The sequence below is a fragment of the Piliocolobus tephrosceles genome, chromosome 3 (genome assembly GCF_002776525.5).
Source record: "Piliocolobus tephrosceles isolate RC106 chromosome 3, ASM277652v3, whole genome shotgun sequence".
Lineage (NCBI taxonomy): Eukaryota > Metazoa > Chordata > Mammalia > Primates > Cercopithecidae > Piliocolobus > Piliocolobus tephrosceles.
Genome location: NC_045436.1, coordinates 108,231,870 through 108,245,828, shown reverse-complemented (window position 1 = coordinate 108,245,828; position 13,959 = coordinate 108,231,870). Strand labels below are relative to the sequence as shown.

Below are 13,959 nucleotides of genomic sequence, written 5' to 3'. Positions count from 1 at the left end.
ACTTGTTAGAGTAAAACCAAGTTTTCTCCTGAAGAATCGCAAAAAAGGCTAGCTATTATATAAATGCTGCATAGGTTGAGAAAAAAGTGGGCTTTCTTTTAAATCCTTTAAGTATTGTCCTAATCTTAACATTGTTATCGATTCATTCACTACAACCAGAAGAAAGATTCTTAACCTTCATCAGCTCTTCTTGGCCTGAAAAGTGGAGTAAGATATGGGAAATTCTCTGATGGGCAGGTAAGATATAATGATGGTCCTTTAGTTATTTAATCTCCACTCAGTGTGATTTCTGATTAAAACCCAGGTGAGATTCATTTTGGAAAAAATCAGGCTGACAATCTCAATCATGACTAAGGAATAAGAGTAGAATGAGGTCTTAACCCCTCACCACAAACTCGTCATCTATAATTATTAAGAAAGGACACACCACTACAGACTCCAAAGACACACTTCCAAACCTAGACTTTTCTCCTCTTTTTTAGGCCTTTTTTTCTGGGCTTTCCCTGGTTTTCCTCTGCTGAAAAAACAAACAGACAAGCAAACTTTCCCTTACTTGCCTCCCTTAGGTATCTGACCCCTCATAGATATTGCCAAGAATTGATGAAGGAGGATGAAAATGCCACTTCTCAGAATTTGTAGAATGAGACCAAAGTCATTCTTATAAGACATTGTATTTAAAACTGGACTGCCCACAGTGTCCATCACCCAGATGGAAGTCCTGTTGTACTGCCACAGGGCACACCCCACCCTAGGCCACACTTTCCAGACTCCATCCCACTGCAGTCCGCTCAGGAGCCTCAGCTAAAACAGCTCTGGCTGGGCTGCCAGCCCAATCAATTCCCATTTTTGCTACTTCATGAAACTTGCTTAATGTCCCAGTATATGATCAAATTTTGTTAATGTGTATTCTCCACCTATTGGGAACAATATTCTACAAGCCCATTAGATGAAGTGCATTATTTGTGTTTTATACATCTTCTAAAGCTTTAGTGATTTTGGATCTAAATGTTCTACCAATTTCTGAGGAACATATATTAAAATTTCTGCAATTGCTCATGTGTCCTTATCTGCCAAATTCCTTTTATTTTTATTTTTGAAGCATTTTATTAGGTAAATAGAATATTAGGATTTTTATATCACTTTGGTGAAATCAGCCTTTCATGATCATGTGGTAACCCCATTTATCTCTAGGAATTCCACCCTTTTAATTCCAACCTTTGTGCATCCTCATATTTTAAGCATATCTCTTGTAAACATCACATAGGTGATTTTTTTTTTTTTTTTTTTAGACAGAGTCTTGCTCTGTCTCCCAGGCTGGAGTGCAGTGGCCAGATCTCGGCCCACTGCAAGCTCCGCCTCCCGGATTCACGTCATTCTCCTGCCTCAGCCTCCCGAGGAGCTGGGACTACAGGTGCCCGCCGCCACGCCTGGCTATTTTTTTGTATTTCTAGTAGAGATGGGATTTCACCGTGTTAGCCAGGATGGTCTCGATCTCCTGACCTCGTGATCCGCCCGCCTCAACCTCCCAAAGTGCTGGGATTACAGGCGTGAGTCATCGCGCCTGGCCAGTTTTTGTTTTTTAAATGTATTTGACAATAGTTTTTTTACCTGGAGAGTTAAGTCCATTTACATATACTGGATTTCTTTTCTATTTCCTTAATTTATGCTTTCCCTTTGATTATTTTTGGATTTTCTGTTTCTCTTTTGCAGCCCTCTTTTAAAATAACATTTTCTCAAAAAAAGAATTTTATCCTTCTATTTTAATTCCAATTATACCCACTCTCAGTTTGCATGCTACTGTTCAGTTATTTCACATTTAAAAAATTTTAATACTATCTATTGGAATAATTATTACTTTATGCTATAATTTTTTAACAAGGTAACATGTTTACCATTTCTTTATGGTCACCACTCCTTGTGGCATATCAGATCCTTCATCAGGGATCATTTTTCTTCTCTCTTAAGCATATCCTTTGTATGTAGAAGTAAACACCCTTTATCTTTGTCTGAAAATGTCTTTATTTCATCCTTTCTGAAAGACAGTTTCCCTGGACATGTAACTCAAGTTTTTCATTTACTTTTTTTCAGAACTTTAAATTCTGTATTCTAGCTTCTATTGTTGCTGTCGAGATGTCAACTGAAAGCTTAATTTTTATTCCTTTACATATAAACTATCTTTTCTCTTTGGGATAGCTCTTAAGACTTTATGTTTGTTTTTGTTTTGTACTTTCACTACTACAATAGCAAGCATCTGTGATATCCTTTTGCTATTCTGAAGCGTCTCATCCCACAGTGAATAAGAGCAGACCCTGTTTAGCCAACAGAACACACTGGAAGTGCTAGTGTGTTACTTTCAAGAGCAGGTCTTCCAAAAGCTTTGTAGCTTTTCGTTATCTCTTGGATGACTTACCCTGAGGGAAGCCAGCTGCCATGAGTTATTCAATCCGTCCCAGGAAGAGGCCCACCTGGAGAAGAATTAAGGCACCCAACTAACAGCCAGCATCAGCTTGCAGCACATGAGGGAGTCACCTTGGATTCGGTTCCTCTAATCTAATGGGTCTCTGAGCCTCCAGGTGACTGCAGCCCCCGACACCATCTGACTGTAACTTCCTGAGAGACCTCAAGCAAAATCATTTCCAAATTCCTGACCCACAGAAACCTGAGATCATAAATGATTATTGTTGTTTTAAGCTATTATATTTTGGAGTGGTTTGTCAGGTAAAATAGGAACTCGTTTATCCTAGTTTAGAATTGTTGGGGTCCCTTTACTTGAAGAATGGTGTCATTTTTAATTTCTGGAAAATTTTAGTTACTATTTCTTAAATACTGCTTTTCCCTCGTTCTCTAGATGATTTTTGTCTAGGACTCTACTCTATTCTCCAACTCTTTTCATTTGTCTTTCCTATATTCCACATTTTTGTCTCTAGTCTATGTAAATTACTTGAATTTATCTTTCAGTTCACAGATTTTTATTCTTTGTTGGGTCAATCATCTGCTATTTAACCTTTATGATACAGTTTTTTAAATTGACTTATAAGCAATAAAATCCATAGATTTTTAGTGTACAGGTCATTGAATTTTAATGCATATTATACTGATGTAGCTGCAACCACTGTACCGTCAAGATATAGGCATTCCCGTTATTTCAAAAAATTCCCTCAAGCTCCTTTCCAGTCAAATGTTTCTCCCAGAGATAACCATTGTATTTTTGTCTGCCACCTGTTCTAGAACTTTGATACATGGAATCATGCAGAGGGTACTCTTCTGTGTGTGGCTTCCTTTGATTGTCAGTTTAAAAACTGCATTCATGTTCCTTTTTATTGGTGAGCAGCAATCCATTGCTGAGTACACTACTACATGTTTATAAATTCAGTTGATGATGGGTATTTTGGCTTTTTCCAATTCGGGGGCTATTAGGAATAAAGTTGTTATAAAATTTGTGGCCAAGATATCTGAAGACATTTCAATTTACCTGGATAAATACCAAAAAAGTGGAATTTCTTGTCACAGAATAGGTATACGTTTGACTCTATGAAAAACTGCCTAGCTATTCTTTGAAATAGTTTACAATTTTCTTTTCCTAATAGAAATGTAGGGGAACAGCCTCACCAACACTTGGTATTATAAATCTTTTTAAGTAGGTATGAAATGGCAACTCTGTGGTTTTAATTTGCATTTCCTTGATGACTACTGACATGACTTACTGACCATTTCTATATTTTCTTTTGTGAACTGTTTTTTTTAAATATATATACTTTAAGTTCTGGGATACACGTGCAGAACGTGCAGGTTTGTTACATACGTATACACATGCCATGGTGGTTTGCTGCACCCAACAACCTATCACCTACATGAGGTATTTCTCCTAGTGCTATTCTTTCCCTAGACCCCCAGCCCCCAACAGGCCCTGGTGTGTGATGTTCCCCTCCCTGTGTCCATGTGTTCTCCATCATTCAACTCGCACTTATGAGGGAGAACATACAGTGTTTGTTTTTTTATTCCTGTGTTAATTTTCTGAGAATGATGGTTTCCAGCTTCATCCATGTCCCTGCAAAATACATGAACTCATCCATTTTTATGACTGCATAGTATTCCATGGTGTATATGTGCCACATTTCCTTTATCTAGTCTATCATTGATGGGCATTCGAGTTGGTTCCAAGTCTTACTATTGTTAATAGTGCTGCAATAAACATACATGTGCATGTATCTTTATAGTAGAATGATTTATAAACATTTGGGTATATACCAAGTAATGGAATTGCTGGGTCAAATGGTATTTCTGGTTCTAGATCCTTGAGGAATCACCATACTGTCTTCCACAATGGTTGAACTAATTTACACTCCCATCAACAGTGTAAAAGCATTTCTATTTCTCCACATCCTCTCCAACATCTGTTGTTTCCAGACTTCTTAATGATTGCCCTTCTAACTGGCGTAAGATGATATCTCATTGTGGTTTTGATTTGCATTTCTCTAATGACCAGTGATGATGAGCATTTTTTCATGTCTATTGGCTGCATAAATGTCTTCTTTTGAGAAGTGTCTGTTCATATTCTTTGCCCACTTTTTGATGGGGTTGTTTTTCTTCTTGTAGATTTGTTTAAGTTCTTTGTAGATTCTGGATATTAGCCCTTTGTCAGATGGATAGATTGCAAAAATTTTCTCCCATTCTGTATGTTGCCTGTTCACTCTGATGATAGTTTCTTTTGTTGTGCAGAAGCTCTTTAGTTTAATTAGATCCCATTTGTCAATTTTGGCTTTTGTTGCCATTGCTTTTGGTGTTTTAGACATGAAATCTTTGTCCATGCCTATGTCCCGAATGGTATTGCCCAGGTTTTCTTCCAGGATTTTTATGGTCCTGGGTCTTATGTTTAAGTCTTTGATCCATCTTGAGTTGATTTTTGTATAAGGTGTAAGGAAGGGATCCAGTTTCAGTTGTCTGCATATGACTAGGCAGTTTTCCCAACACCATTTATTAAATAGGAAATCGTTTCCCCATTGCTTGTTTGTGTCACATTTGTCAAAGACCAGATGGTGGTAGAAGTGTAGGGTTATTTCTGAGGCCTCTGTTCTGTTCCATTGGTCTACATATCTGTTTTGGGACCAGTACCATGCTGTTTTGGTTACCGTAGTCTTGTAGTATAGTTTGAAGTCAGGGATTATGATACCTCCAGCTTTGTTCTTTTTGCTTAGAATTGTCTTGGCTATACAGGCTCTTTTTTGGTTCCATATGAAATTTAAAGTAGTTTTTTCTAATTCTGTGAAGAAAGTCAGTGGTAGCTTGATGGGGATAGCATTAAATCTATAAATGATTCTTCTTATCCATGATCATGGAATGTTTTTCTATTTGTTTGTGTCCTCTCTTATTTCCTTGAGCAGTGGTTCGTAGTTCTCCTTGTAAAGGTCCTTCACATCCCTTGTAAGTTGTATTCCTAGGTATTTTATTCTCTTTGCAGCAATTGTGAAAAGGAATTCACTCATGATTCGGCTCTCTGTGTGTTATTGGTGTATAAGAATGCTTGTAATTTTGACACATAGATTTTGTATCCTGAGACTTTGCTGAAGTTGCTTATCAGCTTTAGGAGATTTAGGGCTGAGATGATGGGGTTTTCTAAATATACAATCATGTCATCTGCAAACAAAGACGATTTGACTTCCTCTCTTCTTATTTGAATACCCTTTATTTCTTTTTCTTCCCTGGTTGCCTTGGCCAGAACTTCCAATACTATGTTGACTAGGAGTGGTGAGTGAGGGCATCCTTGTCTTCTGCCAGTTTTCAAAGGGAATGCTTCCAGCTTTTGTCCATTCAGTAGGATATAGGCTGTGGGTCAGTTATAAATAGCTGTTATTATTTTGAGATATGTTCCATCATGCCTAGTTTACTGAGAGTTTTTAGCATACAGGGGTGTTGAATTTTATCGAAGGCCTTTTCTGCATCTATTGAGATAATCGTGTGGTTTTTGTCATTGGTTTTCTTTGTCTAATGAATTACATTTTTTGTTTTGCATATGTTGAACCAGCCTTGCATCCCAGTGATGAAGCTGACTTGATCATGGTGGATAAGGTTTTTTATGTGCTGCTGGATTTGGTTTGCCAGTACCTTATTGAGGATTTTCACAATGATGTTCATCAGGGATATTAGCCTGAAATTTTCCTTTTTGATTGTGTCTCTGCCAGATTTTGGTATCAGGATGATGCTGGCCTCATAAAATGAATTAGGGAGGAATTCCTCTTTTTCTATTGTTTGGAATAGTTTCAGAAGGAGTGGTACCAGCTCCTATTTGTACCTCTGTTATAATTCGGCTGTGAATCCATCTGATCTTGGGCTTTTTTTGGTTGGTAGGCTATTAATTACTGCCTCAATTTCTGAACTTGTTATTCATCTATTCAGGGATTTGACTTCTTCCTGATTTAGTCTTGGGATGGTGTATGTGTCCAAGAATTTATCCACTGCTAGATTTTCTAGTTTATTTGCATAGAGGTGTTTATAGTATTCTCTGATGGTAGTTTGTATTTCTGTGAGATCAGTGGTGATATCCCCTTTATCATTTTTTATTGTGTCTATTGGATTCTTTTCTCTTTTCTTTTTTATTAGTCTGGCTAGTGGTCTATTTTATAAATCATTTCAAGAAACCAGCTCCTAGATTCATTGATTTTTTGAAGGGTTTTTCATGTCTCTATCTTCTTCAGTTCTGCTCTGATCTTAATTATTTCTTGTTTTCTGTTAGCTTTTGAATTTGTTTGCTCTTGCTTCTCCAGTTCTTTTAATTGCGATGTTAGGGTGTCGATTTTAGATCTTTCCCACTTTCTCCTGTGGGCATTTAGTGCTATAAATTCCCCTCTAAACACTGCTGTAGCTGTGTCCCAGAAATTCTGGTACGTTGTGTCTTTGTTCTCATTGGTTTAAAATAGCTTATTTATTGCTGCCTTAATTTTGTTATTTACCCAGTAGTCATTCAGGAGCAGGTTGTTCAGTTTCTATGTAGTTGTGCAGTTTTGAGTGAGTTTCTTAATCCTGAGTTCTAATTTGATTGCACTGTGCTCTGAGAGACTGTTAGGATTTCCCTTCTTTTGCATTTACTAAGAAGTGTTTTATTTCCAATTATGTGGTCAGTTTTGGAATAAGTGTGATGTGGTGCTGAGAAGAATGTATATTCTGTTGATTTGCAGTGGAGAGTTCTGTAGATATCTATTAGGTCCATTTGGTCCAGGGCTGACATCAATTCCTGAATATCCTTGTTAATTTTCTGTCTCGTTGATCTGTCTAATGTTGACAGTGGAGTGTTAAACTCTCCCACTATTATTGTGTAGGAGTCTAAGTCTCTTTGTAGGTCTCTAAGAACTTGCCTTATGAATCTGGGCTCTCCTGTATTGGGTGCATATATATTTAGGATAGTTAGCTCTTCTGGTTGCATTGATACCTTTACCATTATGTAATAGCCTTGTCTTTTTTGACTTTTGTTGGTTTAAAGTCTGTTTCATCAGAGACTAGGATTGCAACCTCTGCATTCTTTTGCTTTCCATTTGCTTGGTAAATATTCCTCCACCCCTATATTTCGAGCCTACGTGTGTCTCTGCATGTGAGATGGGTCTCCTGAAAACAGCACACCAATGCATCTTGACTCTCTCCTAATTGCCAGTCTGTGTCTTTTAACTGCAGCATTTAGCCTGTTTACATTTAAGGTTAAATGTAATGTGTGAATTTGATCCTGTCATTATGATGATAGCTGCTTATTTTGCTCAATAGTTGATGTGGTTTCTTCATAGTGTCGATGTTCTCTACAATTTGGAATGCTTTTGCAGTGGCTAGTACCTGTTTTTCCTTTCCATATTTAATGCTTCCTTCAGGAGCTCTTGTAAGGCAGGCCTGGTAGTGACAAAATCTTTCAGTATTTGCTTCTCTGTAAAGGATTTTATTTCTCCTTAGCTTCTGAAGCTTAATTTGTCTGGATATGAAATTCTGGGTTGAAAATTCTTTTCTTTAAGAATGTTGAATTTTGGCCCCCACTCTCTTCTGACTTGTAGGGTTTCTGTAGAGAGATACACTGTTAGTCTGATGGACATCCCTTTGTTGGTAACCTGACATTTCTCTCTGGCTGCCCTTAACATTTTTTCCTTCATTTCAACCTTAGTGAATCTGATGATTATGTGTCTTATAGTTGCTGTCCTCAAGGAGTATCTTTGTGGTGTTCTGTGTATTTCCTGAATTTGATTGTTGTAGGTTGGAGAAGTTCTCCTGGATAATACCCTGAAGAGTTTTTTCCAACTTGGTTCCATTCTCTCTATCACTTTCAGGTATACCAATCAAACATAAGTTTGGTCTTTTCACATAGTCCCATATTTTTTGGAGGCTTTGTTTATTCTTTTTTCTTAGTCTTGTCTTCATGCTTTATTTCATTAAGTTGATCTTCAATCTGTGATATCCTTTCTTCTGCTTGATCGATTCAGCTATTGATATTTGTGTATGTTTCACAAAGTTCTCGTGCTGTTTTTCAGCTCCATAAGGTCATATATGCTCTTCTCTAAGCTGGTTATTCTAGTTAGCAATTCCTCTAATCTTTTTTCAATGTTCTTATAGTCTTTGCATTGGGTTAAAACATGCCCCTTTAGTTCAGAGGAGTTTGTTATTATCCACCTTCTGAAGCCTACTTCTGTCAATTCATCAAAATCATTCCCCTTCCAATTTGTTCCCTTGGTGGTGAGGAGTTGTGATCTTTTGGAGGAGTAGAGGAATTCTGGTTTTTGGAATTTTCAGCTTTTTTGTGCTGTTTTTTTCCTCATATTCATGGATACATGTACCTTTGGTATTAGATGTTTGTGACCTTTGGATGGGGTTTTTGTGTGGAAGTCCTTTTTGTTGATGTCGATGCCATTCCTTTCTGTTTGTTTTGTTAGTTTTCCTTCTAACAGGCCCCTCTATTTCAGGTCTGCCAGAGTTTGCTGGAGGTTCACTCCATATCCTGTTTGCCTTTGTATCACTAGGTGAGGCTACAGAACAGCAAAGATTGCTGCCTGTTCTTTCCTCTGAAGCTTCATCTCATAGGAGCACCTGCCAGATGCTAGCTGGAGCTCTCCTGTATGAGGTATCTGCTGGGAGATGTCTCTCAGTCAGGAGGAACAAGGGTCAGGAACCCACTTGAGGAGGCAGTCTGTCCCTTAACAGAGCTCGAGCTCTGTGCTGGGAGATCCACTCCTCTCTTCAGAGCCGGCAGACAGGAATGTTTAAGTCCGCTGAACCTGCACCCACAGCTACCCCTTACCCCAGGTGCTCTGTTCCAGGGAGATGGGAGTTTTATCTATGAACCCCTCACTGGGACTGCTGCCTTTCTTTCACAGATGCCCTGCCCAGAAAGGGGAAATCTAGAGAGGCAGTCTGGCTACAGTGGTTTTGCTGAGCTGCAGCATGCTCCACCAAGTTTGAACTTCCCAGAGGCTTTGTTTACACGGTGAGGGTAAAACTGCCTACTCAAGTCTCAGTAATAGTGGACGTCCCTCCCCCTACCAAGCTCGAGCATCCCAGGTTGACTTCAGACTGCTGTACTGGCAGGGAGAATTTCAAACCAGTGAATCTTAGGTTGCTTGTCTCTCTGGGGGTGGGATCCACTAAGCTAGACCACTTGGCTCCCTGGCTTCAGCCCCCTTTCCAGGGCAGTGCATGGTTCTGTCTCATTTGCATTCCAAGTGCCACTGGTGTATGAGAAAAAAAACTCCCACAGCTAGCTCAGTGTCTGCCCAAATGGCCACCCAGTTTTGTGCTTGAAACTCAGGGCCCTGATGATGTGGGGACCCAAGGGAATCTCCTGGTCTGTGGATTGCGAAAACCATGGGAAAAGCTTAGTATCTGGGGCTGCAATTCACCATTCCTCACAGCACAGTCCCTCATGGCTTCCCCTGGATAGGGGAGGGAGTTCCCCAACCCCTTGTGGCTGACGCTCTACCCAGGTGAGGTGACGCTCTACCCTGCTTCAGCTCACCCACTGTCTAACCAGTCCCAGTGAGATGAGCTGGGTATCTCAGTTGAAAATGCAGAAATCACCTGCCTTCTGCATTGAGCTGCAGACCAGAGCTGTTCCTATTTGGCCATCTTGCCAGCCACTGTGAAGTGGTTAGATGTTGACCATTTTAAAAAATTGATTTGTCTTTTTATTAGTGATTTGTAGGAGTTCTTTACATATTCTACATACAAGACTTTTGTCATGTAAATATATATTACAAATATTTGTATTCTAAGAAGTATTGGCCTACCTCAAATTGTGAAAATATTACCCTATGTTTATGTCTAAGTGATGTACAGGTATAAGATTCATCTAGAATTAATTTTTGTATATGGTTTGTGGTGGGATTTAGGTTAATTTTTTTCCACATAGGGATATCCAGTTGTTTCAGCAGTGCTTTTTGAAATGACTCTTTTGCTGACTGTACATGTTTATTTCTGGACTTTATTCTATTAGATTGAGTTATCTGTCTTTTCCTATACCCGTATCATACTGTCTTGATTACTCTAGCTTTATAGTCTTGATATTTATAATATACATTCTTTAATTTTGTTCTTTTTCGAAGTTTCTTCTAATCATTTTGCATTTCTATGTAAACTTTAGAATAAATATCTCCATTTCTTTAAAAATGGCTGCTCAAATTTTTAATGCAGTAATATTGAATCTTAGATCAATTTGAGGAGAATAGCTTATCAAATATTGAATTATCTAATCCATGAACATAGTATATCTTGCCATTTAGTTTTTTTCAGTGATATTTTGTGGGTTTTAATGTAGAGGTCTCATACATTTTACATATTAAATTTACTCAAAATTATTTTATAATTTTTAGTGTTATGAAGGTTATTTTATTTCACTTATACATTTTTATTGCTGGTATATAAAAGCAGAATTTATATTTGTATATTACTTTGTACCTATAATCATACTTAACTTACCTCTTGTTTCTAGTACCTCTTTGGTAGAGTCTTCAGACTTTTCTAAATAAAAATTCACATTGCAAATAAAAACAGATAACTTCTTCCTTTATAATCTTTGGGGATTTCCTTTATCTTTCTTAGTTTACTTAATTTGCTAAGACCTCTATTACAATGTTAAATACAAGTGATACGAGGAGATATTCTTGTTCTGTTCACAACCTGATAAAAAATGCTCACTAATTTACCATGAGGTACAATTTTAACTAAAGGTTTATTCCCCATTCCTTATACACTGAAGAATGTCCTGAAGTGAACAGCTGTATAACAGCTGTTTTAATGTGGATCTCACTCAGCATGGTTTCCTTTTTACAAAGCTTGAATATCTACTCTTTGTTTATTTTCAATGCCTTCAGTTATGATTAATCTTATCAAGAGGGTAGTCCAATGCAAGCTACTTCACCATTAATGAAAGCTTTCATTGCATATATAATGTCAATCATTACACTCTTAATTTCTTGTTAGATGCTTTGTTAGTTTCCTTCCATACCTGTTAGATCTTTTTCGAGTTTCTGATCCTTGCTCATTTTTTATCCCTCTCTTAGTTTTAAAACATATTAGATGTATTTACTGTATAGTCTATATCTGATTACTCCAATAAATGAGGCATTTATGTGTCTGCTTCTGCTCTTTTTGTTTCTGAAAACTAATGCCTATAGTAGCTTTTTTCCTCATACATTTATGTTTTTTAATGTTGGCTTATGTTCCCTAGAACTTTAGATCCAGTAGTTCTTTGTGTACTGAGTTGACAGTATATTCTTCCAGAAAGAATATACATTGATTCTTGGGAACTTGGGCATGCCACCAGCATAGATCCATTTCATTTAAATTCTTGCTTAGATTTTTCCTTCCTTGAAGACTGGGCACCCAACCTCCACTAAGACCAATCTGTGGCCAAGAACTCTTAGGGATAGGTTTCTATTCCTCTACCAAGAGCCAATAATGAGAAAAGCATGTTTCTTTGCATGTAATCTGTCATGACAAATTTGATATTTATTTCTTGTTTCCTATTTCTCTAAGAGTTTAATCTGTGTGATTCCTGGTTTCATGCAATGTTCTCTGATTAACCTACCCACACTACATAGGTCCAAAGCTTGGTCTCCTGTTCCCAGAGGGCACGACTACTAAAATCAAACCTCTAGACCACCTAGGATTGCTAGGTGCACGTAAGATGGCAGCTTCAATGTGTGATTTCCACCAGATACTGCTGCTCAAGTTTGGTTTCAAACCCCAGAGGAATTCTCATGTTGTCTTATAAACTCAGCCATATATTTAATACTGCTTTTCATGTTTCATCCAGTAGACATTTTGTAGTGAGAGGATTTCAAGATATATAGTTTAATGCATAGCTAGAAATTGAAATATTTAATATTCACTTTTTAATCACTGAAGGCCATAGTTCTTACTCTTTGTTTAGCTGATTGGTAAGTGAATTAGCAGAATGCATAATAGCAGTTATTTATTGAGCTCTATGCCTATACATGTGAAATATGTTTTTTAAAAAACAGCTTTTTAAGAAAAATCAGTAATGAGAAAAAAGAGATGGAGCTACTGAATTGTCTGCATTCCTCATGTTGGTATTACTTTTACAATACTCCAAAGAGTTTCTGTAAAGAGATGTAGGAGGCATAACCAATGAAGGAATTGTGAAGAACAGAAGCGATTGGGGTCTTGTGTTAGTACCTCACCAGTTCTCAAAGCTATCTTTCATGGATAAAATAAAGCTTGAATGACTAAAAGTGTTTCTTGGAAGTTAGCCAGATTTCACATGAAAGGGCTTTTATTTTACTCTTTACCACCGAGAAAAATATCTTAGCATTTACACATAATAAATTTAATTCATAAGGCTGAATTCTACAACTATAACATGTGGGTGATGAAACCTATCTAACCTATCTTATAGATTGTTAAATAGGTTAATCGTAAAATGTTTAGCATAGTAGCTTTAAATATAGTAACTGCCCATTAAATTGTAGCTATCTTTATTTCCTTCTATAAAAGTTCTGAAGTGAGAAACTTTTAATATCTTTGTAAATGTTAAGTTCAGAGATGGTCTAACGTCCTTGAAGTAAAAATGGACTCAGGTAAAAGCCTGGGTTCCCCATTCTAATGGGGTTCCTTCCCAAGATCCAAAGTGCCTTGCTTTCTCCTCAGTTATGACTGTCCAGTCTATTACAGTTTCTCACTGAAAGCAGTTTATGTGACTGGTAGTAATTTTTTCTTTAGTGTGACATGCAAAGGAGTTCATATTAGGGATCAGAAGATTACAAAGATGGACAGCCAGGAAAGTCTCTGCCCTCAAGAAGCCTGTACTCCAGGGTTGTGATGTTAAATCCTGGGGTCCCATTATAATCACCTCGAAAGATTTCAAGAAAACTACTAACGTCTCTATGTTTATCTTCTCTTTATATATACACAGTGGATATCTTGGGGTGGAAATCATATTATCTTCTTTTCTTATTCCTTATATCACTCCCTATGTACAGCAAGGATCCATTTAAAAAATAGTTAAAAGTATTAAAAATTAAACAAAAACACTGACAAAATCCAATTTTAAAGGCATTCTATTATGTGAACCATCTGTAGGAGTCACAAATATGGTTAAACATTAAATCCTTAGGTCAAAAATAATGTACTCATAACACTGCTCCCTGTATTGTCAGGAAATGTCAAAGGCCATACCCCCAAAGAGACAATAACAGCTGCACCAAAATTAAAAAGAAAATTGCAACTATAACACAACTTTTGTCAGGGGAAATATCTCATATGAGACTGTAAGTGAGAAAAGTTGTCTTACCAATTTAAGGTAACCCTCAGCATCTAGAATTAAGTTTTCTGGTTTTAAGTCTCTGTAGATAATACCTAGTCGATGCAGGTAATCAAATGCTTCTGTCACACAAGCAACGCAGAATTTGGAGGTGGGTTCATCAAAGCTGCCTCTGCAATGAAATCATTTTCCCTCTTAATACTCTGGATGCACATCTT

At 37.4% G+C, this 13,959-nt stretch overlaps 1 protein-coding gene across 5 annotated transcripts in view; it reads right to left on the bottom strand.

Moving 5' to 3' along the window:
- The window catches only part of PRKG2 (protein kinase cGMP-dependent 2), a 115,911-nt gene that overhangs the window by 31,035 nt on the left and 70,917 nt on the right, over positions 1 to 13,959 (bottom strand). For all 5 annotated transcript variants that reach the window (XM_026456701.2, XM_023222572.2, XM_023222571.1 and 2 more), the window contains one exon: positions 13,772 to 13,913. In XM_026456701.2, the coding sequence (XP_026312486.1) occupies positions 13,772 to 13,913 (142 nt within the window). The remainder of the gene's footprint in view (positions 1 to 13,771; positions 13,914 to 13,959) is intronic.